The 27,094-nt window shown below is 41.6% G+C and overlaps 1 protein-coding gene across 2 annotated transcripts in view; it reads left to right on the top strand.

Moving 5' to 3' along the window:
* The window catches only part of esrrga (estrogen-related receptor gamma a), a 61,407-nt gene that overhangs the window by 13,677 nt on the left and 20,636 nt on the right, over positions 1-27,094 (top strand). The window contains exons 3-5 of one of the 2 annotated variants that reach the window (XM_062387574.1): positions 4,789-4,905; positions 16,029-16,139; positions 18,783-18,965. In XM_062387574.1, the coding sequence (XP_062243558.1) occupies positions 4,789-4,905; positions 16,029-16,139; positions 18,783-18,965 (411 nt within the window). Of the gene's footprint in view, positions 1-4,788; positions 4,918-16,028; positions 16,140-18,782; positions 18,966-27,094 lie in introns of both variants that reach the window. The other variant, XM_062387567.1, reaches the window with a different exon arrangement.

Raw genomic sequence — 27,094 nt, 5'->3', positions numbered from 1 at the left:
TGGCAAACATTTGTTGAATATTCTTTGCCAATGTTTTGGTGTTTTTCAAAGTATTGACGGAGCAAACCAATGCATGGAACATAGAAATGACTCAAAGTCAACTGGATTACCCATGTTGATCATACAAAAAAACATTTCTGTGCAACGGTCTAGTTCAAGTTTTTAATAGTTCTTGGACAACAACAAAGGTCAATGGCACCTTTCATGGTATTTGGTGAAAATTAATAAAATATAGAATAGAATCTTTAATTTTAGGAAATCTGGGTAAGTCATAAACGTTTATAATCAGGCCAGTAAGGTGCTTAGCTGGTCAACAAGTGATACACATTTAAAGGCTTAGAATTATTTTTAATAATTAATCAAGCCCATCACTCAGCAGAACCTCCTCTTGTCAGTCTGCTTCTGCAATGATCAAGCTACCAGTCAGTCAGCAAGCCGTCATCGATCCATTGAGTCAGTCAGTCAGTCAGTCATATCAGACAGGATTCATCTATCTGCCTTTCCATCCATCCACCTATCTGTCGCTGCTTTCTTTTGCCTCCGATAAGCAGCTTTCCCGGTAAAGCCCCAGAGAGACAGGGGGGATGTGGGAGGGGGTGGAAGTCTTACATCCACGAGATGGTCACCACTACCTAGAGATGGCCTGTATGTGTTTATTATGGGATGAGATCAGGACACGGTTAAATCCTGACAAAGAGATTGGAGCACACCCATACAGAGATAAAGGTAGAGACCTCGTTCGCTCGCCCGCTCACACACACAAACACAGAGGCGCGTTCACTCGCAGACACCAGCACACATGAGCACACACACGTCCTTGTTATCATCCAGTGTATAGGTTTAACCCCTAATTCATGTGTCATCGCTGCAGCGTCCAATAGTTGACCAATTCCAGATGTCTCATTTCATTTAGAAGGCTTGTTATAGGTTACAAAGGTGAGGACACGGTTAGAGATTAAATACAATAGCCCAGCAAACATATATGATGCCTCTTCAGAGTTTGACCTTGAATAGATTTAAACCAATGCACTGAACTCTTTCTATAGGATTCCCTCATTTTCACCCTATTTGTAATCCTCCTGTCTCCTGTCGTGGACATGTTGCAGATCAGGAAGGCCAGAGTTAGAGGTTATAGGTCAAGACGAGCCGCAGGATAGTTGTCACGCAAGGTTGGGAGGATACATAGCAGTGTTTTAAGGCTGAACTTTGTGAGCCAGACTATAATATAGGGATATATTGTCAACAAGCTTCAATTTTCAGACCCCTAAGTCTTAAAAGCTTTTTTGGCTAAAGCAGCACCAAATGTTCACATTCTCTGTCAAAATTAGTATTTAGAATAATTATTGTTGTCTATTAAGAAATGCCTCATGGTCTATTCTACACGATTTTTATATCACTCATTTAGTTAATCATTAGTTATCATTTATTTCAATGAAAATCATTGCAGAGCATTGTTCGCAAACAAATCCTAGCACTTTTTTAACCAATGTTCGTGCTACAGTACCACCGTTTGTTTGGATGCAAACTGAACAGTCTTTGATCCTCTGGAACAAATGGGCCATGACATTATCTTTGGCTACTGCACAAGCCAAACTCATCCACAGACAAGAGTGGATATGTGTTAGCCTATGTGTCTGTTTGGGGGCTTGTGCTCATCCAAATGAAAATGAGCGCAGGTTATGTGTGCATATTTACCCATGCAACTGTGTTTATTTGCGGCTGTGAGTTAGTGTGTGTGTGTGTGTGTGTGTGTGTGTGTGTATGTTTGTGTGTGTCTTGGCTGGAAAGCGAGGCCAGCCTCAGATGGGCAGCAGCAGACATATTGGTATGTTTCAACCCATTAGCCAATAAAACCGCAGGTAATCACCAAAAAACACCTCCAGCTGGACAGGGAGGAGAGCATGGGGGGAGGAGAGGAGAGGGAAGAAGAGGAAGAGGGAGAGAAAGAGGAGTACACCTGTTAAGATAAACAATAAGTTGAGACACTGAATGAGAGAAAGAAGAAAGAAGGGAAACGGTGGACCGGTCACATGGATGTAAGGGGGAATCAGTGGTGTGTGCATATGTGTGCATGTGTGTGTGTGTGTGTGTGTGTGTGTCACAGCGTGGAGGAAGTGGCTCTGGCAGCTGCTGTTTCTGTGGCGTCAGTCCAGCGACACCTGACAACCTGCATCTATCACTCCCTTATTGAGAGAGAGGGATAAAGGGGAGTGAGGAGGAGGGCAAAGTGTGCGAGAGGGAGGGATGGAGCGATGAAATTGGAAGACGAGAGGCAGCATGAGCAGAAGAGGGAGGTGGGGGAGAGTGAGTGAAGAGGACAGGTGGTAGGGATGGAGAGCGGAGGACGACTGAAAGGTGCAGTGACAGGGTGGTCAGACCAGGGTGTCCAATTGACTGTTCATTCCATGTAAAAGAAAATAACCACATCCCTCCACAGTTAAACGGTGTCAAATATTCAAATATCTATTATACATTACATATTATTTTATAATTTTATAGTTAATAGTAAGGGATGTCCAAGGGTAAGTCGTACCTTGTCAGTTGGTCTCCTCCCTCGTCCGCTACCTATGTTTTATGTTGTGACTTTTTATTAAGAAACCAAGGGACCATAACAGAGAAAGCCAATGGGAGAGAGAGGCTGAGTTTATGCCAAATTTAGTGTGGTAGCTTCGCGAAAGGAAAAAATGAGCACACAGAGGACTGCAGAACACACACACACATAAACATTCATATTGTACAATGGTGTTCAATTGTCATGCTGCAGGTGGACATACACTCACATCTCAAAGGGGATTGCAGAGGATTTGAGGCCCTTCGTCCAAGACGCATACAGACGGACACACACAGAGAAAAGGAGGGAGCAATGACATTCTGATACAAACCCTTTCATTTCTAATTTCTTCCCTATACCTGTGCTCTCAAGCAGAATTTTTATATCTATGTCCGATCATACAAAGTGTATAGATATGGCAAATAGGTTACATGTTTCCATATCCCACCTTTATACTGGCCTGTAATATAAGCCTATCTGCTCAGGCCCAACTGTCCCCTTATGAAACCACTTTCAAATTCACTAGATCCAGATTTTTTGATTTATTTTCTTCAAGATCCAGGAATTATAATCTGAAATGTAGCAATATGGCAATCTCGAAATGTTGAAAAGGAAAAATCTGTTGTAAATCTGTTCAGCTGTTTTTTGCACTCTTGTTTAAAATCAAACAAACCATCAGCAACAGGAAAGGGGTGAAAACATAACCTCCTTAACGTTTAAGTTATTTTTGCTTATTGTTGGCCCCCCCTACAGTAACACTTGACATGTTTATTCCCACCTAAGCTTTAACACATTTAACCTTAACACTACCCACCTTATTAGTGGCTTTTTATGGCAGTTATCCATTTAGGCATCCTTGCTTGTTTAGCCCATGCTGCTAATAAGGCCTTTGACTGACCCCCCATTAACAGACACAGATTCTATGTCGTGGCATTAGCGCATTTATCCTTAGTGCTAGTTAAGTGTCCGTCTAAATTGCGGACTTAATCTGCTCCTCCTCTATCATCCTCATGCACAGGTTGGGTGTATAAGCTAACTAGTCCCATTAGTAGTGTATATTAGACTGCGAGGGCTCCCCCAGCATTTAGCATGTTTAGCCTTCCCGTTAACTAATAAGGCCGATTAATGAGTGTCTTGTTACCCATTAGGAAGTTGTTTGTGCATTTAGCCTTTTTCCCAAGCTAACTAGCCCCCTTAATCAGCCCAGTAATGAGAAACATCCTCTCCACAGCAGCAGTCAATAGTGATTGCTGTTTAGTCTGTTTCACTGGGAGATGCATTGGCTTTCTGGGGCACTGTGATTGTAACATCTCAACACATCTTTACACAATTCTGAGTAACTCTGTAATAACCTGAAGTGCACCTAACAAATCTACAGCTGTGATTTAACTGTATGGAAGCAAATGTGGAGGATAAATGAGTAGAAGAAGAAGAGTCAAGCTGAGAACAAAACAGAAACCATTCAAAAAGGCACAGTAGATTAGGAGGTATCATTAAGACGCAAGTAAGATACAAGGATCTTAAAAGAGCAAAGATGAATGAGATTAGGAGAATATATTAGCAGGAAGATATAGAGAGAGATGGGTAAATTGGCCTAGAGAGGGAAACAAAAGAAAGATGTTATACCATTACGATTATATTCTCGATTATAGAACCCAATCTCACAGCCCGTTGGCTATTGTCTGATGAGGAATCAGCCTCTTTGGGCAGTGGCCACTACTGTGGCGTTTGACTGTTTACTTGCAGGCAACCAAAGAATGCTCAAACGTGATTGATCAAAACTAGAAACAGAAGCCGGAACTGCAGGATGTTTTATAAAGATTACCTGCAACACAGAGAAGAGAGCTAGTGAGGCAGCTGACAGTGAGGGTAAAAGTGGTATTAGGGTCTGACACAACTCAGGCGTAATTTTTGTTGCCCAGGGTTGTGAAGTTAATAGACTTACTGTAGAGTATCTTATAATCCCAGCATCCGCTCTGCCACCAGAGAGCTAACTTGAGCAAACTGAAGCAAGTAGCACAACCTGGACACATGAACGTCATTTCATTAGACAAATGCAGAAGTACACATTAAACCCTGCTTTTCAAAACAGGGTTTAGGCTTATTTTGTTTCATATGTGACCTATAATTTATTTGAATGCAGCTGGATTTGACTAACATTAGGGTTGTCGTCGATGTTTCCTACTGAAATGAAATGTTTCCTTTTGTTTCTCCTCCAACATGTCTTCGTGCCTCAGGCAACATCGAGTACAGCTGTCCAGCTACCAACGAGTGCGAGATCACCAAGAGGAGACGCAAGTCGTGCCAGGCCTGCCGCTTCATGAAGTGTCTGAATGTGGGCATGCTGAGGGAGGGTAAGGGAAAAGGTCTCTTACTTATCTTTCTCTGTTACCTGTGCTACATGCAGCATTGCAAAGCCCATTATTTATGTCGTGGTCAATAGAGGCCAATGCAGATACGATTTGGAACTTCTCAATATAGCTTGTTGCATCATGGGCTTTACATTTGCATTACTACCCAGTAGACATCACATCAATGTATGACATTAATTTCTTGATGTTGAATAATGTTGCATGTAGCAACTTAAAGAAAATGTAATAACTCTGTTATCAGTATATTGTAATGTCTTTCTATCTGTTTCATGCTGTGTCTGGTTGCCTTCTCCTCTCACGTCGGTGTCACTTCAATCTGTCTGTGTTTACAACTGTTTCTGAATCTGTTGTCCGTCAGCCTATCACACCATCACTTAACATCGATTTAGATTCCTCTCTTCTTTTCCTATGTATATTTACCTTTCACTTCCGTATTAACTAGTTACATACAGTAGTTTCCAGGACCAAACACAGGGACAAAGACCCACTTCCGAACACTGACAGTGTGCTTAATTTACCTCACCTTAACAAGGTAAATATAGAAATTACAGAAAATTGGGACACTCGTGCTCAGCAGCAGTTCATTGGTGAAAAAAGGGAAACAAACTTGGGGAAAAAACAACAAGACATATTATCTGCCCCCAAACCACTTTGATTAAATACACTCACTCTCTCATTTTTACACTCCCTTGTTGCCTCTGCCTCTTTCTCTGCCTCTCGTCTGCCCACCTCTGACCTTTCTACTCCCACTGCACTTCCAACGATGAAAGGGGAGAGAGGAGTGGTGAGGGATGAACACGAGAGCCAATAGAGAGAGGGAGAAGGGCATATTCGGAGGGTGGGGAGCCAGGGGGAGGGAGGAGGGGAGAACGAGAGAGAGGAGAGAGATTGATTTATAGGAGCAGAGGAGAGGGACCAGGGGAGGATGAGAGGCAGGGGAGGATGGTTGAATGAAGCAGAAAGTGTGTGAGAGAGGGACGGAGGAGAAGAGAGGAGGGTCAAGGTTGTAATTGATGGGAGACCTGGCCTACGCCCCCTACCTCAGAGTGGTCAGGGAGTGTGCCTCCGCCGACGCCTGCCAGCCCTCCCTCCATTCATTCCTGTCTTCGTCTCTACCTACAATTCTCCCACTCAGTAATATTGTACTGCTTGTGTTGGCTTTTGTCCATCCATTCTCCTCTTCCCTTCACTGTTCTCTCTATCCTGTTGGCAACCTGAAGTCCATACCTGCAGCTTCTCACCCACTCAAACAGCATCACATAAAAACTCCAACATTAGATAATAAAACCATGACAACGCTCACATCACTGTGATTTTGATTCAAATGCTTTGTGGGTTGATCACATCCAAAACATCACCTTTTAAAACATGGAAGAAAACAAAATCGAGCACAAACATTGTCAAAGATATACGTATTTAGTTGTTAATATAATCCAAATTGCCACGAATATACACTGCGCTTGACATTGTCATTGTGAGATATGATGCGATGTATCGTGACAATCAAAGAAAGTTATATAATTTGTCGTACGCACCATCTTTTATTTTGTTGTGGTGCAAAGCAATATCCTTCATTATTTGGACGGTGCTTTGCATTCCCACATATGGAGGCAGGACATTTGCATGAAGGCAACACAAAGTGAGTGAACGTGATGCAGTGCGTGTTAATTCCAAACAGTGGGAGGAGTTCAGCCAGCCAAGATGAAACAAGGAGCTCGTACCTGAAAGAGGGGCTACTTCTGTCAAAATGGCCTTTTCAAATCAAACCACAGGCCGGTCCCCACAACAGACTCAAATACCACTTATCTCTTTTACCAACTATGTAACAATGCTGTCAGTCGGTATAGAGAGTGCCACAATATTATAGTAAAATGTTTAAAACAAACCCCTGAGTCAGATATGTAGAACATAATATTACACTAAGAATAAGGAAGGAACATTATACTGTGGCATTTTACCTGTGCAAAGATGTGACCACATTTTACACGATCAAAAAAAGTACTAGTAACAAGTAATGATATGTATTATTGTGTGGATATAAAATGATATAAGATATAACTCATATCACACATCCTGACTTCAAAGTATTCTTTCTGTCAAATTTTCAAGATGAACAATTTTGTAAAATAGAAAATAATTATTCTCAAAAAGCTTCACACAGTTAAAACACACACATTGTTAGAACCTTGGATCCTTATCACTGCTTCACTGCAAAAGAATGCTCAACTTTCTTTCTCTCCTCTGTACTCTCACTGTCTCTCTTGTGCACTCACATCAACACACATACTCCCAACAAGCTGCTGCCGTAGCATTTGTTCTCCCAGTCGATCTGACATAGGCAGAACCTGTGTCTCATCTCCTGTTCTGTCGCGTGTACAAGAGTGCGGCCACAAACACACACAGTAAGTAGATGTAATGTAGACGGTCAGCTTAGACTGCAACCTCTGAGAAACCACAGTGCCCTTGTTGATAAACTTCAAACAGCGACTAAATATGTTTTTATTTAGAAGCTCCAGTTACTGCAACACATCTTTTATTAATTGTTGGTTTAAATAGGTTTATAAAATTGGATTTTGATTAGGGGTGAGTGATGTGGAAGTTTACATGCTATGAATTTTGTGGAAGTCTGTGGAATATATTTCCCGTCAAAAGGCCATTTAAATGTTAGAACACATGTATTACACCAACCTCTCCAATGCAAGGGCTCAAACTGCTTCTATGTGGCGAGGCATCCAATGTCAGATTGTAGTGATGATGCAAAACAGCAGTTGCAATGTTGCATTGACAATGGACCAGGGGGACCACCCTCATGTTAGTCTAATTTTGTATAAAAAAATGAATTGGGCTATCTTGATTTTATTCTGTATTTTGCAAGGGGTCAGGTCATAATATTTTGCGCACCACAACCCAAACGTTCCCTGTTAACCAGTGGTTTTAGATCTAGTGTGAGTGTGTGTAGCTGAGGGATATGTGTTTCTGTCCTGAGCAGGCAAACAAATAGCTGCCTTTTATTTCCACTGATTCCCTGCTCCACGCACATACATCATGCACACATACACGTGGACCCACATATATACAGTATATACATCAACATGACAGTCCACAGCCACCCCATTTGTTGTGTGGGGTGTGAATTGCTTTGCTTTGTTCTGCAGGAGGTGTATAAATGTTCACATGTACAAGTAGAGTTTCCAATAATTTTTAAAGCAGTAGTGCATCCTGTAGATCTACTAAATATCTAATTTAACATCCCAGTGAATTACTAAATCAAATCAGAAAAAGCTAATTTCTATTGCACATTATTAAAATAAAGAATAAGACTTGGTCAATAATCTCTCAGTTCAGAGATTCTTTTCATTAAAATCAGCCTTTAAGATATTTTTGGTTTTGATAGCAAAGACAGTTTGGTAATTTTCTTAAAGAAATGTCTGCTCACTAAATTTCTTAATTTGTTTATCAACAATTTACAGTTTGATTAATAATTAGAAAAGCAGCAATCTGATCTCAGATATTGGCCCAATACTACCACACTTTCATGAACAGGATAAATGCCACTGGTGAACCTCTACCTGGTTAAACATGCTACCGCTTCGAACCAAAAGCCATTGGCAAACAAAATAAACCCTCACCCACTGTGTTTCACGCCGCCAGTCTGGGTGTTAGCATCGTTGCAGCAGAACGGAATAAATGATAATGGTAAGTGGCTTGATCAGTTAGCATCAGAGCTAACTGTGGATGTCAGGGGCTAGCTGGCGGGAGAAAGGTGAAGATAAAGTGTGTGTTTGTGTGTGTGTGTGTGTGTGTGTGTGTTTGCTGTAGTTTACCCCTAAGGGCAAGATCTGCCTCAAATTAGCTTTGTCGCCCTGGGAGACAGAGAGGGTGAGAGGAAGACCATGAGAGAGAGAGAGAGAGAGAGAGAGAGAGAGAGAAAGAGAGAGAGAGAGAGACCAGAACAAGAGGCCAGAGGCCAGTAAACCAACTCGTAAACTAAGCCGTTTGTCTACATGTTCTCTTAAACACGCACCTGATCATGTGAATACTCACACACTCGCTTACTATTGGATTTTCTCGCCCTCCACTGTGAGGAGAAAGGAGAGGAGTGGAGGGAAGAGGAGAGGAAAGGAGAGGAGAGGATAGGAGTGAACGAGTAGGGGGTAAAATGAATTAATGAATGAACATGCGGCAACCACCCACCAATATGTATCAACTAATTTCTGGACCAAAGCAATTAAAAGGCCTGACTATATTATGAGAACTTCCCCTCTGGCAATGGCTGTCTGTCCATTTTTAATGAGGTCATAATGATGCGTCAGCTGAAGAGCGAAAGGTCACAGGGGCGGTGCTTAAATCTGCCTAGAGAGAGCGGGGGCGGGGGGGGGATGACAGAGGGGTATAATTGCAGGTAAAAGATTTAATGCAAAAATATTGAAACAGGAGATTGATGAAGGAGAATGTGATTTGCAACAAATGCTAACCACATAAAATACTTTTTAACACAATTTTATTTAGCTGGCAAACAAAAGAACATAATCAAGCAATGTAGCTGTCACAGTTATATCCATTTATACACAAAGTGCAAGGCAGGACATAATATATTCAACATCAGTACTAATTTGTGCAAATGTCATGTACAGAATACAAAACACAGATCACACATTTGAACATGAAAGCCTTTGGCAGAGGCACACGGTCCAGGAGCCAGCAATATTCAGTATGCATGTACACTCTACATATGGTCATATTGACAGATTTGCTCCCTTACAACAGAGCATCTTTGATGATGGCACGTATGATGAATAACGGTTAAACAGACAGAATGTGTTGAATCCAAAACCAGAGCCTCCGTCTCTGTAATGCCATAAATGGCCAGCTGGATTCAGATGGTAGACTACTAGAGAGGAAAGTCCACAGACTGCAAATATAAACTTTGGCACACTGCCACACTCACACACACAGACACAGACACACTAACAGCTCGTGCCAACTTTGGCCGTGCTCCCCACGGCCTCTAAGACCTAATGAGTGAGATCGGGTGGAAGGCCCCAGTCTGTGTGAATATCGGGGTGTGTGTGAGTGTGTGTGAGTGTTTGAGTGTGTTTGGTGTGTCGATATACAGCTGGTGGTGTGCGTCATAACTCTCCTTATAGCTCAACGTCCCTGACCGCTGGTATCCAATCTCATTGCTCCACGCACATGCAGTCACACGCACCACAATCAAAACAACTGGCGATACACGTCTACTCACGATATGGAAACTCAGTTGGTCTCTAACACATTCCTCTAAACGTGTGAGTAATTAAAAGGTAAATGTGCAATCATATATTATTATATTACTCTAAGCACTAGCATATAGTCCCATTCAGTGCGTCTATATGTAGCACACATTCATACATCCCATTCACACACACTGACGGCACAGCTGGCAAGGAAGATTTTGTGTCCAGTGTGATGCCCAAGGACTCTTTAAGATGCAGGAGGAGGGAGTTTGGGGTTGAACTACCAACCTTCTGTTTAGTGGATGGCCCTGCTCTACCCCCTGAACCATTGCCACACTGCAACAAGAAGATGAAATCCAAAGAAATAAGTGCTTTAGTGGATGGTAGACAGCAGGAAAATGAGGAGATTACAAGGAGATGTGAGGAAAGAATGAAAGCAGAGGATGAGGGAGCGAGTGGGGAGAGGGGAGAGGGGAGGAGAGGAGAGGTCGGGGAAACAGGCGAGTGCCAGACAACTGGTGGCGTCTGGTGATCCCCCCACGGGAAACTTGTAGCTAAATCTAGCCCTGTAGTGTCTGTCTTGAGTGTGTATGTGTGTTCTGTGTGTGTGTGAGTGGCATCTGGTTGCATCCAAGCTCGAACGGAATAATAGTGGGAATACTGTGACGAGAGATCTTCCTAAGTGGTCTGCACTCCTTCACAAACACTTTTCTCTCTGTTTGTCTGGAGAGGAGAGGAGAGGAGAGGAGAGGAGAGGAGAGGAGAGGAGAGGAGAGGAGAGGAGAGGAGACACCTTTGACCTCTAACTGATCTTTTAATGGTCGCATTTATCAATTGCAATAAAGAATACAACATGGTGCAGGACCCTAACCTCCATATAAGAAACACATTCCAGTATTCAAAAAATAAGAATATAGTAAAACTTTATTTTCTCTATATTTCCGTAGACCCCCACATGTCTGTTTGTAGCCACAGCCTCATGTATGTGGCAGAAATAATCCCCATCCAGACACATTCCGATTTCACAGATGGGAGTAGAAGGAGGGAGGTGTATTGTATTTGTGTGTGTTTTTTTTATCTAACTGCTCTGGGACTTGTCATTCATTGATTTAAGATTTTTGTTATTTTGTTATTTTCAGCTTTATTTGACAGTGCCATGCTTTCATCACGGGATATTTTATAAGCATGAGCCGAAAGGGAGAAAAAAAGTCTGTTATTGTGGAAAAGGCTGCAGCTTTACACACATGCCCACATTTACAGAAACACATACACCAACACATTCACACACCAGTGACAGCCACCTGCCCGCTGCCTCAGGCAGAGCTGTTCTGATCTGTTCTGGTCTAAACAAACGTCACTGCATGACACTACACACTCTTTTCTCTGAACCTCCCCTCAACACCGCTGCTCTCTTTATCTCTCCTCTGTAATATTTTTCTGTAATTATTAAAAGACATGAATTTCTTCATTTTTGGGGCTTTATTTTTAACCCATCTTTCTCTCTTTCTTTCATTCATTTATTTTGTTTGTCTTTCTTCGACACTCACACACACACACACACAAACACACACACACACACACACCCAGTGGATTTGAAAGAGTCTGTTGTCGTGTCCAATCTACTGGCCCATCACTTCTTAAACCCACATAGGAAAACCCTATATGTTATTACATCAACACATTTGTTGAGCACACACACACACACACACACACACACACACACACACACAGACAGACCGATACTCACAAAGCGTGAAAACCTGGTCTGCGGTGGAAGAGAGACCTCAACCTTGTAACAGCTTCAATTACCATAAAACTGCTCCTCTCTTTCTCCCTCACTTCCTCACCCTCTCATTGCTTTCTATTGAAATGCTCTCTCCCTCTTGTGCTGTCTGTCATCCCTCCTTCCCTTCACTCCAAACAAATTTTATTTGTCTTCCCACTCTGTCCCCACACTCCTCTTTGGCCTTTCACTCTCTCGTTCTCGTATCATATCATTGACCATCTGAAATCAATCCATTCCTCTCTTCCTCTCGCTTTCCACGCCCGCAGCTTCTCTCTTCAAAACCACTTAGGTGTCAGAGGCATTTCACTTGCAATCCCTCAACTATTCAAGAACACACACACACACACACACATTGAAACAGAAAGACGCCACCACCATGTAAAATCTATGCTGATGTGATCAGTGCAGATCGTCGTATTGACAGACACCAGTATTACCAGGATAGGAATGATTCACCTTCATCACTGTCACTGTGTGTGTTTGTGTGTGTGTGTGTGTGTGTGTGTGTGTGTGTGTGTGTATGTGTGTGTGTGTGTCTGTGTGTGTTCTTGAATAGTTGTCTTTGACTAAACTTAAGCCATTTTGAAAGTGTATAGAAGTAGATGAAGTAGAAGCAGTAGACTGAGGCGTACTGTTAGTTGACATAATAATTGAAGCATATAATTGAGGTGTTTAACCTCTGTGGATTCCTCCCTCTTTTTATTTCATGGATCTGTCCTTTTCTCTCATTCCATCCATTTCTCATTTCCTTTTATTAGCCCTCACTTCATCCTCTTTCATTTCACAGTTTTTTTCTCATTCTCCTTTCTTCTTTTGTTTACAAGCCCATCCATTACTTACACCTCCCCTACACCTCTTATTTCACAACCTATGCTCCTCTCTTTTCTCCTCTGTTCTCTTCTTTCTTTTTCCATAATCGTCCATTAATGCATTTTATCATTTCTATCTAAATTTTATTTCTTTTCTCTCAACTTTTTGTTCCATTCCTTACCCATTCCCTGTCCAATTATTCTGCTTTATTCTTTTCCTCTTTACATTTTTTTTTTTATCCTTACGTTTTCCTCCCTTCAACCCTTTACCTTACTCTCCTCCTCTCCTCTCGCCCATTCTTTATGATTTGAAGGCTCATTTGTTAAAAGGAGGTAGAGCACCCTTAGTCTCCCTCTTGCCTCCTCCTGTCTCTTTTTTGTGGGCTTTGGAAATATAATTTTCAATTTTTAATTTGATTCATTTAGATTTGATCATTAATCAGCCCTGGGAGAGAGTTAATTTGGTGGGAAATAGATGAGGTAGTTAGAGAGGGCTCTTTATGAAGTGAGCTCAGCGCAGCATTGGCCTTTTTAGGTATAAAGGAAAGAGACAAATTGAGAGCCTGTGTGTTAGAGAATTTGTGCTACAGAGGAATAAGTGTGTGTGCATTTTTTCTGTATGCAAGAGAGACGCAGAGTAGAATAATTATTGCAATAGACAATCTGCTTCTTTATAGATGCTAGAATCTTTTAACACTAAACGCCTCTTCCAGAGTCTGTGTTGTTTTTCACACTGAAAATCAGGTTTAAATCTGTTACGGCACAAAGGCAGAGATCAGGGAGATGGTTGCTCTTCAATATGCTAAGATCTGCAAAAACTGAAACAGTATATGAACCACTTGTACAAGATTAAAGAAAAAAACTGTCTAGACTTTTGGCAAATTTTTATGGCAAAATGCCACTTTTAATTTGACAATGGTATAGTCACATTTCCAGTAACAACATAGCTTTGGGTATCTGTCCAACTCAGTTGATTATGTATGTTTTAAGAAGATTAATTAAACACAGAAACAATTTGTTACTCTTATGAGTTCATCTGCAGGGACCAGTTAAATATATAGAAATAATGAGAAATTATTTCTGCCAAAGATATCATGTTTTTATCCGTGTCTGTTTCTTGGTTTAATTCTTATTAGAATTAGACAAAAACTACTAAAGCGAGTTGTGCCAAATTTGGTGAGGTGATCGGATCTGGGTCAGGGCAGAAACCATCAGATTTTGGTGCAGTTGCAGATTATCGGGTTGATGCAGGAATTCTCTTTTCTATTTTTTGTGCTATGTTCAATGACATTTTGGCATTGGCAGAGATATACGATCTATTGAGTGCCATTCTAGTTTACTCTGCTGTTGACTTCTACATTGATACCCAGCTGTCCTCTAAAAATGAGGGGCGAGGGAGCTGTACTTGCATACTACAGGTTAAACTGTTCTGTGACTCCAACTAAATATGTGATTGGAGGACTCAGTAGGAGGTCTATATCTATCATAGTACATTCAAAATGCTTCAGACACAGATAAAGTTTTCCCCCCAAAAATTCCAACATCTCTTCCATGCATTTCTCTTTGAATGCATGTAGCCATATCACAGGAATATTTCTTTAATCTTTACACATTTATCCTCCGATTCAAGTTCTTCATTTAGAACCCTTCCTTTGATTCAGATTGTATCCATCCTCACTATCTAAACCTCAAACCTTTCCTTCCGCTTTTGGTCCTCCACATTTTCTACCTCTGTTCCTGCCTTCACTCTACCTCTGTCTCTTCCTCTGACCAGCCACTGACCCAGGTGGTGACTGAGCAAGCTGCTTGTTGGGGGCTTACCCAAACACACAGTGAGAATGTGGGTTAGAGATTTGTAGGGGGAGTGTGAATGTGTCTGTAGGAGAGAGAGAAAGCAGGAAGTGTGTGTATGAGTGGGTTTGTACCCCCTGGTGTTAAGAGTTTCTTGACCGTTTGCTGACACTGGCCCCCCCACTGTACCTGGACTGCCAGTCCTTCTGTCTACCTATCCCCATCTCAAACACACACACACACACACACACACACACACACATGTGCACATACACACAGATGCATGTCATGTTCACTTCACTGAGTAGAACGCTGCCGGGTTAGTTGATAGTTTTTAAAAGACTAAAATTCCCAAGAAAATTTAGTGAGGTGCTTTGAATAAAGGCAGCCACCAAAGTAGACTACATATTTATAAAACACAAATAAAACAATTGAAACACAGACCGATATAACCAATTTTAAATGGACAAACATACACCCTGACGTGTCGTCTTGAACGTGGTCTGCACATTTTTCAGAGGATTTAAATCCCCGTGCATGAGCAGATCTCTCTCTTGCTGTCTCACTCTTTTTTTACTGCATCTACTTCTCAGAAAACTCAGTCATTGTGTTCAATATTTGGATAACTTATTATTCAGTAGACAGTCTGTCGACAAAGTTGCTCTACCTTGTCTGTTGAGCATTAGTGGCTTTTATTGGTTGTGTTAACGTCCCATTTGCTTGTATTTATTTTGATGACACTGCTGCTGCTGTCGCTGCCAGAAATGTAAAATCAGTCTTGTTTTTGCTGAAAGAGCCAAGCGTGATTTTTATCAAATCAGCAATTCAAAAAGCTTTTATTCACATGGTCAGAGGTTGAAATATTGTAAAATGAAACAAATGTTAACATCATGAAGACATTACTTCATTTATTGAACATATTCAAACCTGAAAATTCCATGAAGATATAAAAGGACAAAAAGAGATTGGTCATTTATTTCATTTCTGAATGTTACAAAATAATCATTACATCTTTTAAACATTTGACTACTGGCCTTTTTCATTCCTCCTCTCCTCTCCTCCTCCAGGGTACATGACACCTCTGTCTTCCTTATCCATCTTTAAGTGGTAACCACGGTAACATCCAATCCCCTAAGAGATAGGCCTAATTAAATTAGGAGTCCTTTGTGTCAATTAATTAGCGAGACAGAGAGAGAGAGACAGAGATTGGGCAAGAGACCTGAAAAGGAGTCAGAAACCCAGAGAGACAAAGTGAGAGAGAGAGAGAGTGTGAAGTAGAGAGAGGTCTTGTACTCAAATGGTATCCCTTTCAAATTTTGCTTGTTGAAAATTAAAAAGTAACGCACAAATACAAACATCGCATAATACATACTTCATGGTGTTAGTCCATCCCATATTTCCCCAAACTTTCCCATCATTTCTCTGCTCTCTTTTCTTGATTACTAACAGATTTGTTATTTTCCTTGTTGTGCACAATGCATTGACACATACCTCTTCCTACAGGTGTTCGTCTGGACCGGGTTCGTGGAGGGAGACAGAAGTATAAGCGCCGGATAGACGCGGACAACAGTCCATACCTGAATCCACAACTGGCTCTACCCCCCAAGAAGCCATGTAAGAACGCATACACAAACAAACAAACAAACAAACATGCTAGAAGAATGTTCTAAAACAAAATGTGCATTAGTCCTTCTCTGTTTGAGATTCTCAAGGACAGCAAGTTTTATCCTTTCCTCAGGACACTGTAACTCATATACTACATATACGCTGACATGGTATATAGAGGGAACAATAATACAACAGACAACACACAGGAGGGGTTGTTTAGAGACCAGAAGTACAAAGGGCCACCTTTCCATTAGTTTCTGTGCTAATGGAAACAGTTGGACAGTAAAAACGTTGAAACACACACACACATAAATAGACACAGGGTTGTGAGAATCCCATCTGTTTTGGGAAGGAGTTTATCTCCCCATCTCTACGGCTACCAGTTTGGGGTCATAACATTTTATACGTGTAATATTTCACTGTAAGAAATTCATTTAGCGTTGGCTGGATTGGCTGTGTTTTTAAAATAATAAAACCATCGCCAAAGACTGATGATTGAAAAATGTACAAGGGAGAGAGAGAGAGAGCGAGCGGGTGAGACTGACAGGGAGACAGCAGAAGGGGAGAGGGAGCGAGGGTAAGAGAGAGAGGGAGGCGGGGGTAGGGTTGACTAGCCAAAACTCTAATCCGGATTAAATCCAATCTGGCAACCACATCAAACTAGGGTTAGCTCTCTAGCTAACTGTCTGCTCATGCTCACAACACACACACACACACACACACACACACACACATGTTGTGCAGATTGAGCAGTGTTTAGCAGCTTGGTCCCTAAAGCCCATTTTGCTTAAAGCTGGAGCATATTCTGCTTTAGGCCAATATGCTGAATGGCTGCACAACATCTTACCAGAGCTTCTGCACAACTAATCATTGAAATGATGGGATAATGTGAGTGTGTGTACACAACATTATCCCCTCATTGCTTTTATTTATAGGACAGTGTGAACATGATTCGTTTACTTGAATCACCAGTAGAAATAGTTATCAATCCCCTATAGAGTTTATAGGAAACCATGCAAACCCGTTCTTAAATAAAATAAAATAAAAACTATAGGGACCTTTCTTTGTCTTTCTCCGTCACAGTCTGACACAGTCAATCTCTCTCTCTCTCTCTCTCTCTCTCTCTGTCTCTCTCTCTCTCTCTCTCTCTCTCTCTCTCTCTCTCTCTCTCTCTCTCTCTCTCTCTCTCTCTCTCTCTCTCTCTCTCTCTCTCTCTCTCTCTCTCTCTCTCTCTCTCTCTCTCTCTCTCTCTCCGAAACACACACACAGCCTATCTATCTGTAGTCCAATCCCTAGCCTCAGCATCCCCATTGATTGTCTGAGAACAGAACAATAGCCCAGGGTTTGGAAATGGGCTTCCATTGATTCTAATTAGGAAAACATTAAATAAGATTTACCCACAGATACTGCAGTGTGACTGGGATGGGTTGGGCTCAAACGACCCTGGAGCTGGAGCAAGAGGGAAGAGGATGGGATATAAAAAGAAAAAGAAAAAAATATATATATATATGTAAAGTGTGTGCATGTGTGTTTGTAACCAAATTAGAGATAGTGTCAGATCAATACACTACTCATCCTCCTAACTCTGTTCCACTCTGTCTTATCTCTAGCTGTCGCTCTCTCCACTCCTCCTGTCTCTCTTTTTTACAATCTGTCCATGGCTCTATTTCCACACGTCTGTCTTCTTCTATTTTTTCACTGCTTATCCTTCTTTTTCTCTTCTCCTCTATCCCTCGCTCCCATCTTGCCCCTCTATCCTCTGTTATTATTCCCATGCTTGATTAGTCAGTGGATTAATTTGGAAGCAGGGTATCAGTCTGTTACTAATGGGCCATAGAGATCTCATCACCACATGTCACTATTACCAGCTGAGCTGTTTGGCTTTCAGTATTATCTTTTTCCCCCTGTACCAGCAGAGCTTCTTAAGGCACCAACACACAATGCAGCACTTTGGGCTACCTGAATTACCAGCAGTAATCACCTTTAATCACACCTTGGAGCATCTCCTAATCTGGAACTGTTTCAATAAAAATCATCTATTGTCAGGTGGATTGTCATGTCTATCCTGACAAATAACTGGAATTAAATCATCCAATTATCGTGTGCTTTATTGTGGAAAATTCCACAGGACGTCACAGAGCTTTTTCCTCAAAAAACGTTTCTTTAGATGATATTCCCATTTCTATATTTTATTTTTTTTTTTTATGAAATTGACATCGCTCTCCAAAAAGCTTTTTATTTCAGTTTTATTTTTAAATACACCTTCCCAAATATCTAAAAATACATAAATTACTGAGCCTCACAAGTATAGTATTCTTCCAGCTGTCCTTTCATGTCTGTACATAATGTACATCACATATTGTCACATTGTTTTTGGTCTGGTGTTGTATTATATACTGTATACTGAAATGTATTGTGTTTACATTATATGAAATATGTGTGTTTATGTTGTTAGTCTAATGTTTATGTCAGCTGCTTTTTTGCCACATGAATTAAATACTTATAGTCAAACGTGTTACTTAGCAGACTGTGTATGACCTTTTCACAATTTTGCTCCAGATTGGTGTGGAACACCTTGCAGCCTAATACGGCAAAAATTCACCATCTCTCTGTCTCTGTGTCTTTCTCCTTGTCTGGTGGTCATGTCAGTTGCCTTTGGCTGCCTTGCAGATAACAAAATCGTCTCTCACCTGCTGGTGGCCGAGCCAGAGAAGATTTACGCCATGCCTGACCCCACCATGCCCGACAGCGACATCAAGGCCCTGACTACGCTTTGTGACCTGGCAGACAGAGAGCTGGTGGTCAACATCGGTTGGGCCAAACATATCCCAGGTAGGTTCAAAAAAACTGTTTCACCCTGACTTTCACCCTGACCCTAAGCTTCCTCTACTAGATACATACATGTTTTTTTCCAATTTCGTATTATAGAAGATTAGATAATTATACATACAGTGAACACACACACACAGCCCGCTGTGGCAGAGGGAGCAGAAGGAATCAGCCGCTCCAGATGCAGCACAGGCACACTTACATAATGTACTCACTGGTACACCTGCTGCTAAAGTCTGACCTTTCACCCTCATCTTTGCACTCAGACAGTTTTGCACTTTTGACTCCTCCAACTGACCAACCAAACAGCCTCACTGCTAACACACCGTCCCACACACAAACACAACACACTCTTGACTGAGTTCAAAAAGCTTTTTCAGACAAATCAGATCAAATAAAGTACAAGCAAATGTCAAATTGTAATTTTAAAGCAGTGACAAATTTTTTTTGTCTATATGATTAATCAGTTGATGATTTGTTAGTCTGTCAAGCGTTAGTGTTCCACGAGAGTTTCATTACATTACGGAATAATTGAATATAGTCTTTAAATAGAAAATCACATTAACATTACTCTTTGCGAAATTATACCTGGATTACAGGAGTATACAAATCAAATAAGGATAGAGCCAAGGTAGGAGAAAATATGAGAAAAGAACATGCCAAGTGCACCTACCCGTACACTAAAAGAAAGAGGAGGACACACAGCGAGAAAAAAGAAGAGATGAAAAACTATACAATGTGGGTTTGGCTCTAGCGAGGGATCCTGCTGTGACAGCAGAAAGGAAGAAAGAGCAGTGTCTCAGATTAGCACAGATTAGCACAAAGGTTAGTCCCATTGTCAAAGGGAAATTCTATTCTATTCCATTCCATTCAAATCTATTTTATTTGAATAGAATAGAATAGAATGGGTTTAGCCCCCGTTGCCGCTGCTCAAGCAGAATAGGGGGTTGTAAGAGTGTAGGGGGAAACACCAGATTAGAGACATAAATATCACTCAGTCATGCTGCGTAAATCTATAACGATAAAGTCGATGGTGTTGGATAACAGGGCCTCCAAATGATATGTATTATATCATATCAATAAATGTGAAAGTACCAGAGAGGAAGACAAAAAGATGGAGAGAGGGGGGGAGAGAAAGAGAGATGGGAATGTACATTGCTTCTTGTTAGTGTATCGATCTATGTGCTGCTGTATGGACAGCAAGCAAAAAATATATTAATCTATAAACCAAGTATAGCTCTTTGAATATTTATTTCTTTCTCTTTCGGAAACAACATGATCCCCTATAACAGCTTCGATTCTTCCTGTGATCCTCTTTTCTCCTCTTTGGCTTTCTTTTGTAATCCATTTACCCCCCCCCCCCCCCCCCCCCGCTGTCTGTGCCTCCCTCTTCTCACCTCTGGAATGCACCTGCTGTATATGATCTAACTACACACAAACGCATAATGTACCCACCAACATAGACATGATATACATGTCAGCTGTTTTTTTTGCAATAGGCCTGCCTTTTTTTGCTCACTGCTTTTACAAGTGAGTGGACGGAGTTAGCCAGGTGCTGGGCCGAGTGTGTGTGTGTGTTTTGTGTGTTTCGTGTACTTGTGTGTATGTGCAGCTCTGTGTGGAGAGAGCAAAGCGCAACGATTGTTTGGCGGAGGAGGGAAGATGGCGTGATTAGATGAACGAGAAAGGCAATCCACTGCTCACAGAGAAAGATAGAACTCTTCATCTTCCAAGTGTGTGTGTGTGTGTGGAGGGGGGTGGGGGGGGGGGTGGTGGTGAAACCTTATGAAATCCTCACTGTTTACAACCCTGATCTAATACTCGCACACAAACACACCCACATACATGTACACACACAAAGTGATCCGCTGTTCACTCTGGGTCGAAACGATTGTCAGAAAGAAATACGACTCCTCAACATTCTTTTTCAGATTCTTGCACACACACACACACACACAGACACACACAGACGCACAAAAGGCAAACATTTAGGATTCTACAATGACTTAGGTCTTGAAATGAACAGAATAGAATAGACCAGTTAACCTTTTTGTAGCCGTCTTGTTTAACATCTTGTTAAGTTTCTCATATGTGTGTGTCTGTGCGTGTGTGTGTGTGTGTCTGAGAATTATATTCAGGGTGAGTGTGGAACACACACACTCTCACATCTTTGCTCGCCATGGTACAGTAATTTTTTTAATCAAATTGATGGAGAGAGACAAAGAGAAAAAAGAGGCAAAGAGAAGAGAGGTGAAGCCAATTTATGCTTCATGATATGGCTGCGCAGCGCTCCGTACACACACACACACACACACACACACACACACACACACCAGCACCGCACACGCACACACAGGCAGCTAACAGTGGTAACAACGTGTCAAGGCGAGCGCCAGGCAGCTAATTTGAAGTCATTAGATGTCTGCCGTACTGGCAACAATTTGTTACGCTCACACACACACAAACACACACAAAAACACATTGCATGCACACACTGAGTTAAGAGCCGTCTGCAGATAGCGAGGAGGCTAAATTGTAAACTAATTTAAACATCACTCAGCGTTAGAGAGGCTGCCTGCAAGACAGGCCCCCGGATAACAAGGCTAGGGTATGTGTGTGTGCACGTCTTTGTGTGTGTGTGTTGCTAGTAACGTTTGACACAGAGTCGCCCAACCTTAGAGACTTGTGACAATGCACACACACACACACACACACACACACACACACAGACACACGAAACGCACATATCTCTTTGATTGGTTCTTTTATTCAAAAAGCCATGTGTGTGTATGTGCGTGCTCATTTCCATACCGCTATGGCCTATATGCAAACATTTGATATGTCGTTAGGAGAGGAAAATGAGGTTTTAGACACTGTGCTTGTCTCTTATTATCACACAAGGGATGGGACACAGTCACACACAAGCACCTCACACGTGCACACATCTTGAAAAGATGAAGCATGTGTAAATGCACACAAGCACATAAACACAGAGGAGGGGTGGAGGGTGTTTTTTTGCTGATTCAATGTGGGCGGCACATAGACAACTGAACATGTACATACACACAGATTTGTGTGTGTGTGTGTGTTTGAGGGATAAATGTGGAGCAGTCAGGTGAGCGGAGGAGAAGAACAGCAAATATTGAAACAGGAGCGAATCAGAGAGTGAATTAAAAGAAAGAAAGGCCATTCAAAGTGAGCCATTTATCTGTCTGTGGGATAACTCTCTCTCCCTCCCTCTCTCTCTCCCTCTCTCTCTCTCTCTCTCTATAATAACTAAATGACTACTGGGCACTTGTGCTCAAGGCTCTTATCTAGACTCACGGACACAAAGGGAAAGACAGACAGGCGAACACTTGACTTGACGAAAAGAGCAGGGAACAAACGAATGAATGAATCGACGAATGAGAGCCAGAACCTATAACACAGTCTATTTTAACCAGAACCTCGGGCCTTGCCATTAATGCTTTTTTTCTTGCAACCCTCTCTCCCCCATTCTTTCTTTATTCAAGAAAGAAATTACTCTCCACACTTTCCCCCTCTCTACCATTCTCTTGCTTTCCTATCTCTTCTTACTTGCTCGTTCTTTTCTCACAGTCGTTTTCCCCTTCTCTTTCTTTCTTCCATTCCCCTTTCAATTTTGACACTCAGGATAAGCGGTCTGTGTGGTGTCGACATTAACGTGCTATGATTGAGCTGTAAAAATGGGGAGGGGGAGGGGTGGCTGTCCGTCCACTCAGTTAATCGGTCTTTATGGAGGGATGGGCGAGGGGGGTTTGGGTGGTGCTGGTGATAATGGTTATGGGATGGTAGGTGAAGAGGGGAGTTCTCTTTCTTCATGTCCTGCGTGCTTCTCACCTTCTCTCAAATTCTCTCGGCTCTTCATCTCTCAAGAACAGCCCGCTTCCTGTTCTGCATTTCCCAAAACACAAACAGAGAAGCTCTCTCACTTCACTGCTTTGCCGAAGTTGCTTCTTGCACGATACAAAGAAAAAAATGTCTGTAACATGTTGTAAAAAAACATGGTAAACCAATTTTCACGCCTGTTTAAGCGCCAAGCGTCCGTAGGTTCAATGCGCATCATAACGGTGACGTGTCAGCATCTAGACTGCCAAAATAAAGAAGAAGATAAGTATGTTTACCTGGAAGCCAATACAAACTTCTGATTGTATCAAATCCCATTGCTGACAAAAGACATATATTAGTGGGTTTCTTGACCAGTGGAAAAGGATCTTAAAAAGCAAGGTGTCCTCCTTTCAATTTTCATTCTTCTTCTATAGTTTATGGTAATAATGCTATTTATATGATTTGATTTTATACACATAAGGAGTTGTGGTTCAGATTATCTATATCCATCCACCAGCATGTGATAAAAAATGGTGAAGAAGAAAACAGTTGAAGGAGGACAGCGAGCACGAGATGAGGTTTAAAACAGAAAGTATAAGGGTGAGGGGGGGGAGACCCTCAGTATAACCTGGATACTCCCAGAGAGCCTTTAACACAATACTATTCTGACCCGACGGCTAAATATCCCCCCACCCCTCCAACCTTTCCTCTGACCTCTCTCTTTCTGTCTCTCCCTCCTTTTCGCCCTGTCTCTGACCTTACCCCCAACCCTCTCTCTCTGTGGTATCCTTAACCTCTTCATTATCAAGTCAACCTCATCTCTCAAGCCCCCTCCCCTCCCCTCCCCTCCTACCCAACCCTACCCCTCTCTCCTCTCATCCCCGCAGCCATTGTCACCCTTTTCCTCTCTGGTTCTCCATGTCTGTATGTCAAACAGCTTCAGTTGTCGAGGTTTATTGAGTCCAAGTTCGTCTCTAGGTTTAAAAAAAAAAGAAGCCTTTTTATCAATATTCGTACATTCTCTCTGAATTATACAATAATCAAAGTTCTCCCCAGGCTTTTCTTCTCCTGGGCTCCTTCTCTTTTGGTTTTAAGTGTTCACTCCGAGATTTATTCAACCAGTCGAGCAGTTAGCCATTCCCACTGTCAGCCAGTTAGTTAACCAATCAGTTGGCCAGACAGCCAGTCAATCAGCCAGAAAGACAGACAGTCAGTCAGCAAATATTGATTAATAGAAGTGTCCTGCTCCTTTTAGCAAATCAAATGTTGAGTCTCAGAAACACACACGTGCACACGTATGGGCAGACACTCGGATCCTTGACTCTGAAAGTGCAGCCCACTAAATTAACACTGACACACATTATAACACTTCACAATGAGCTTCAAGAGATGCAGAACACACAGCACCGTGTGTGCGCGTGCGTGCATGTGTGTGTGAGTGTGAATAACACAGACTGGCAGTGATGTCACTCTACAGCCCTCCTCATTAAGTCTGGTGATGTCATCAATCAGCAAAGAGGTTGTTGGGCTTTGGGTCAGACAGTGGTAAATCAGACAGAAACATCTCGGGCCACCACTCACACACACACACTCACACACACACCCACAGAGTTCTTTCACATTTGTAAAATCTGTGAGCTTTATTGGCATGAGACAATATTGCCTTATCTAGCCCCTGTCCTTTCATTCCCGTCTTCATCATACTGAGCCTTGACCAAATTTTAGCGTAGCTTCCATCAAAGCTTTTGTCCTCTGCAGTAAAACGTCTGGTCCAGGTACACATGTACATAAAAACTCATGAAGACACACTCATGGAAATACACAAGCAGAAATACATACACACACGCACAAGAAGGTTTGTCCCCATTCTGTCGGCTGAGGCTAGTTCACCTTGACAGTGGCAGCATGCTGGGTGCCTCCTTAACACACAACACAACACGTGAACATGCAGCGCATTCACACTGACACACACATACAGCCCAGTGTAAACACAGTTACCTCAAACATATAATCGCATGGACAAGCCTCCAATGTAATGTTACTTTATTATACATATTCACTAATGATGAATCGATGTATCTCTATCTATTTATCTAAAGTTCTATATGGATGTTTGGGTTGAGTGAGAGGTTAAAACGAGATTTAAAGGTTAGGGTTGGGGTTAATTGGGTTAGGGTCCAATGTTCAAGTGAAGGATTAGTGGCATTTAGCAGTGAGTTTTAACAGAGTGCAACCGACTTTGTACGCATCCGCCTCAGTTTCGTCATGTGTTAGAAAAAACATGTTGGACTTCAGGGAACATAAAAGCAGAGGCAGCCTTGTGTACAGCCAGCATTTGGTTTGTTCTTTCTTGGCTGACATATAAGCTGAAGAAAAATCTACAATTCTTGGTTTCATATTTAACACTAATGAACTCATCATTATGAATGTTATTTCCCATTTCTGCCAACAGCTTTAATAGGTCTAAAACAATATGTTGCACAGTATTTTCAGCTTTTTCTAATGTGATTCAACTTATTAATATTAGGATTTGATTTAGTTCAGTCTTATGCTCACGTCTGTCTCTTTTATTGTCTCTTGTTTTTATCATCATGTGTTTCCAGCTGCTGTTGATTTTCCTCTGAGCTCTTTTGGCCGTGTTAGATTTCCTTTTCATCTTATTCCTAAGCTACATAACACATTTAGAGTTTGATGTGTGTTTGCTTTATGTGTGAGTGTGTCTTGCTTGTCTGTTTCACGTGGTCCACATTGGTGCATTAGAAATATCTTATTTTCCAGTGCCACCACCACGGCTGCCTCTTGCAGCCCATACAGACAAACACATCCCTGTTTGCAGATGAAAACAAATATTGATGAAATCAAATTAGAAAAGAATATTTGATATCTGATCTCAATGTTTGGATTAAGTTGGGCTTTCTTTATTGGATTAAGCCTGTGGGTATTGGAAGCATTTCATCAATATGAGACAACAGAGGATAGAAAACATTTTCCTATTTTTTATGAATATCCTCTACTCTCCTAATGTAGTCTCTACACAATATAATTATTATGAATAAAAATAAAAAAACACATGTTAGATATAAAGGGTCTCTGCAGGAAGATTCAAAAAGTGAGACACACACATATATATACATTTTTTACTGTATGTTGTGATGCCAGTTTTGTAAAATAACTCATTTATGCCACACTTGATGTTTGCAATAGACACACACACACACACACAGAAACACCCAGACACACATTCTTTGACATCACGTTCAGTCTGTGTTGACTCTCCCGTCTGTCCGACGTCCCGTGTTTGTTTTGTCATCGCCATGTTGACAGTGTTTCCATGACGATGTGCCCAGGATGACACTCAAACACAAAGTTGCCTACTTTAAAAAACACACATTATTTTGCACACAAACTCAACACTCTCATTCCCACAAACACTATTACTCCGTCAGGTCCCACCCTGGTGGTGACGCACACCTTATGATCATCGATCACACGGACCGACTCACACATGCGCTCAGAAGTTGCGTCCCACTTGGTACCAGCTGTCACTGCTGCTGCATCCACCTGTGTCTCTTGAACCCAGGTAACTTCAGTGAGCTGTGCTTCAGGTTGTGTGTTTAGGGGACATTTCTTCACTTAGCTTGGGAACACCTTGTTGAGAACACAAAGGGAGGGGGGGAGGTGTGGCTGATGATGAATTTGGTCACTGTGACTCATGGCAATTCATATCTTATTTATAACTTTTAAAAGAGTAGTGCACAGTGGCAGCATGTTGTTGAGTGGTGTCCATAAAGACAATATCATCATCACCAACAGAGCGAAGGTCCTATTTGTAAATTAAACAGTTCAACTGAACGAAATCTGCTTTTTGATTGATTCCGGTTCCTAATTAAAAATATTTTGACGAAAAAACAACATGTCATGAAAGTCATTCGGTGGACAGGTGTATTTCATTTCAAGTAAAAGTGTTCAGACACAAATGCTGCAGTTGCGAGATTTATGCTTCACTCAGTAGCCTTTTGCTGTTTTTCTTATTAGTGTGATTACATTAGCAAATCAAATTTGTCTATCAGCCTCTGAGACACAGCCTGCAATCTTAGTACACTGTCTAATCTGCATCAAATAATGTCTGTCACACACAAAACATACACGAGAGAGACAGGAGCCGCATGCACACAAGCCTGCACACACAAACACGACAGGATACACACATCCATGAACACATTAATGTGTACTTCTAAACACACATACAGAGAACGTGCACAGACACACACACACAGTTTTATAAT

Source organism: Platichthys flesus, chromosome 1 (genome assembly GCF_949316205.1).
Source record: "Platichthys flesus chromosome 1, fPlaFle2.1, whole genome shotgun sequence".
NCBI classification, from domain to species: domain Eukaryota; kingdom Metazoa; phylum Chordata; class Actinopteri; order Pleuronectiformes; family Pleuronectidae; genus Platichthys; species Platichthys flesus.
This window is presented reverse-complemented; position numbering and strand designations above follow the sequence as displayed.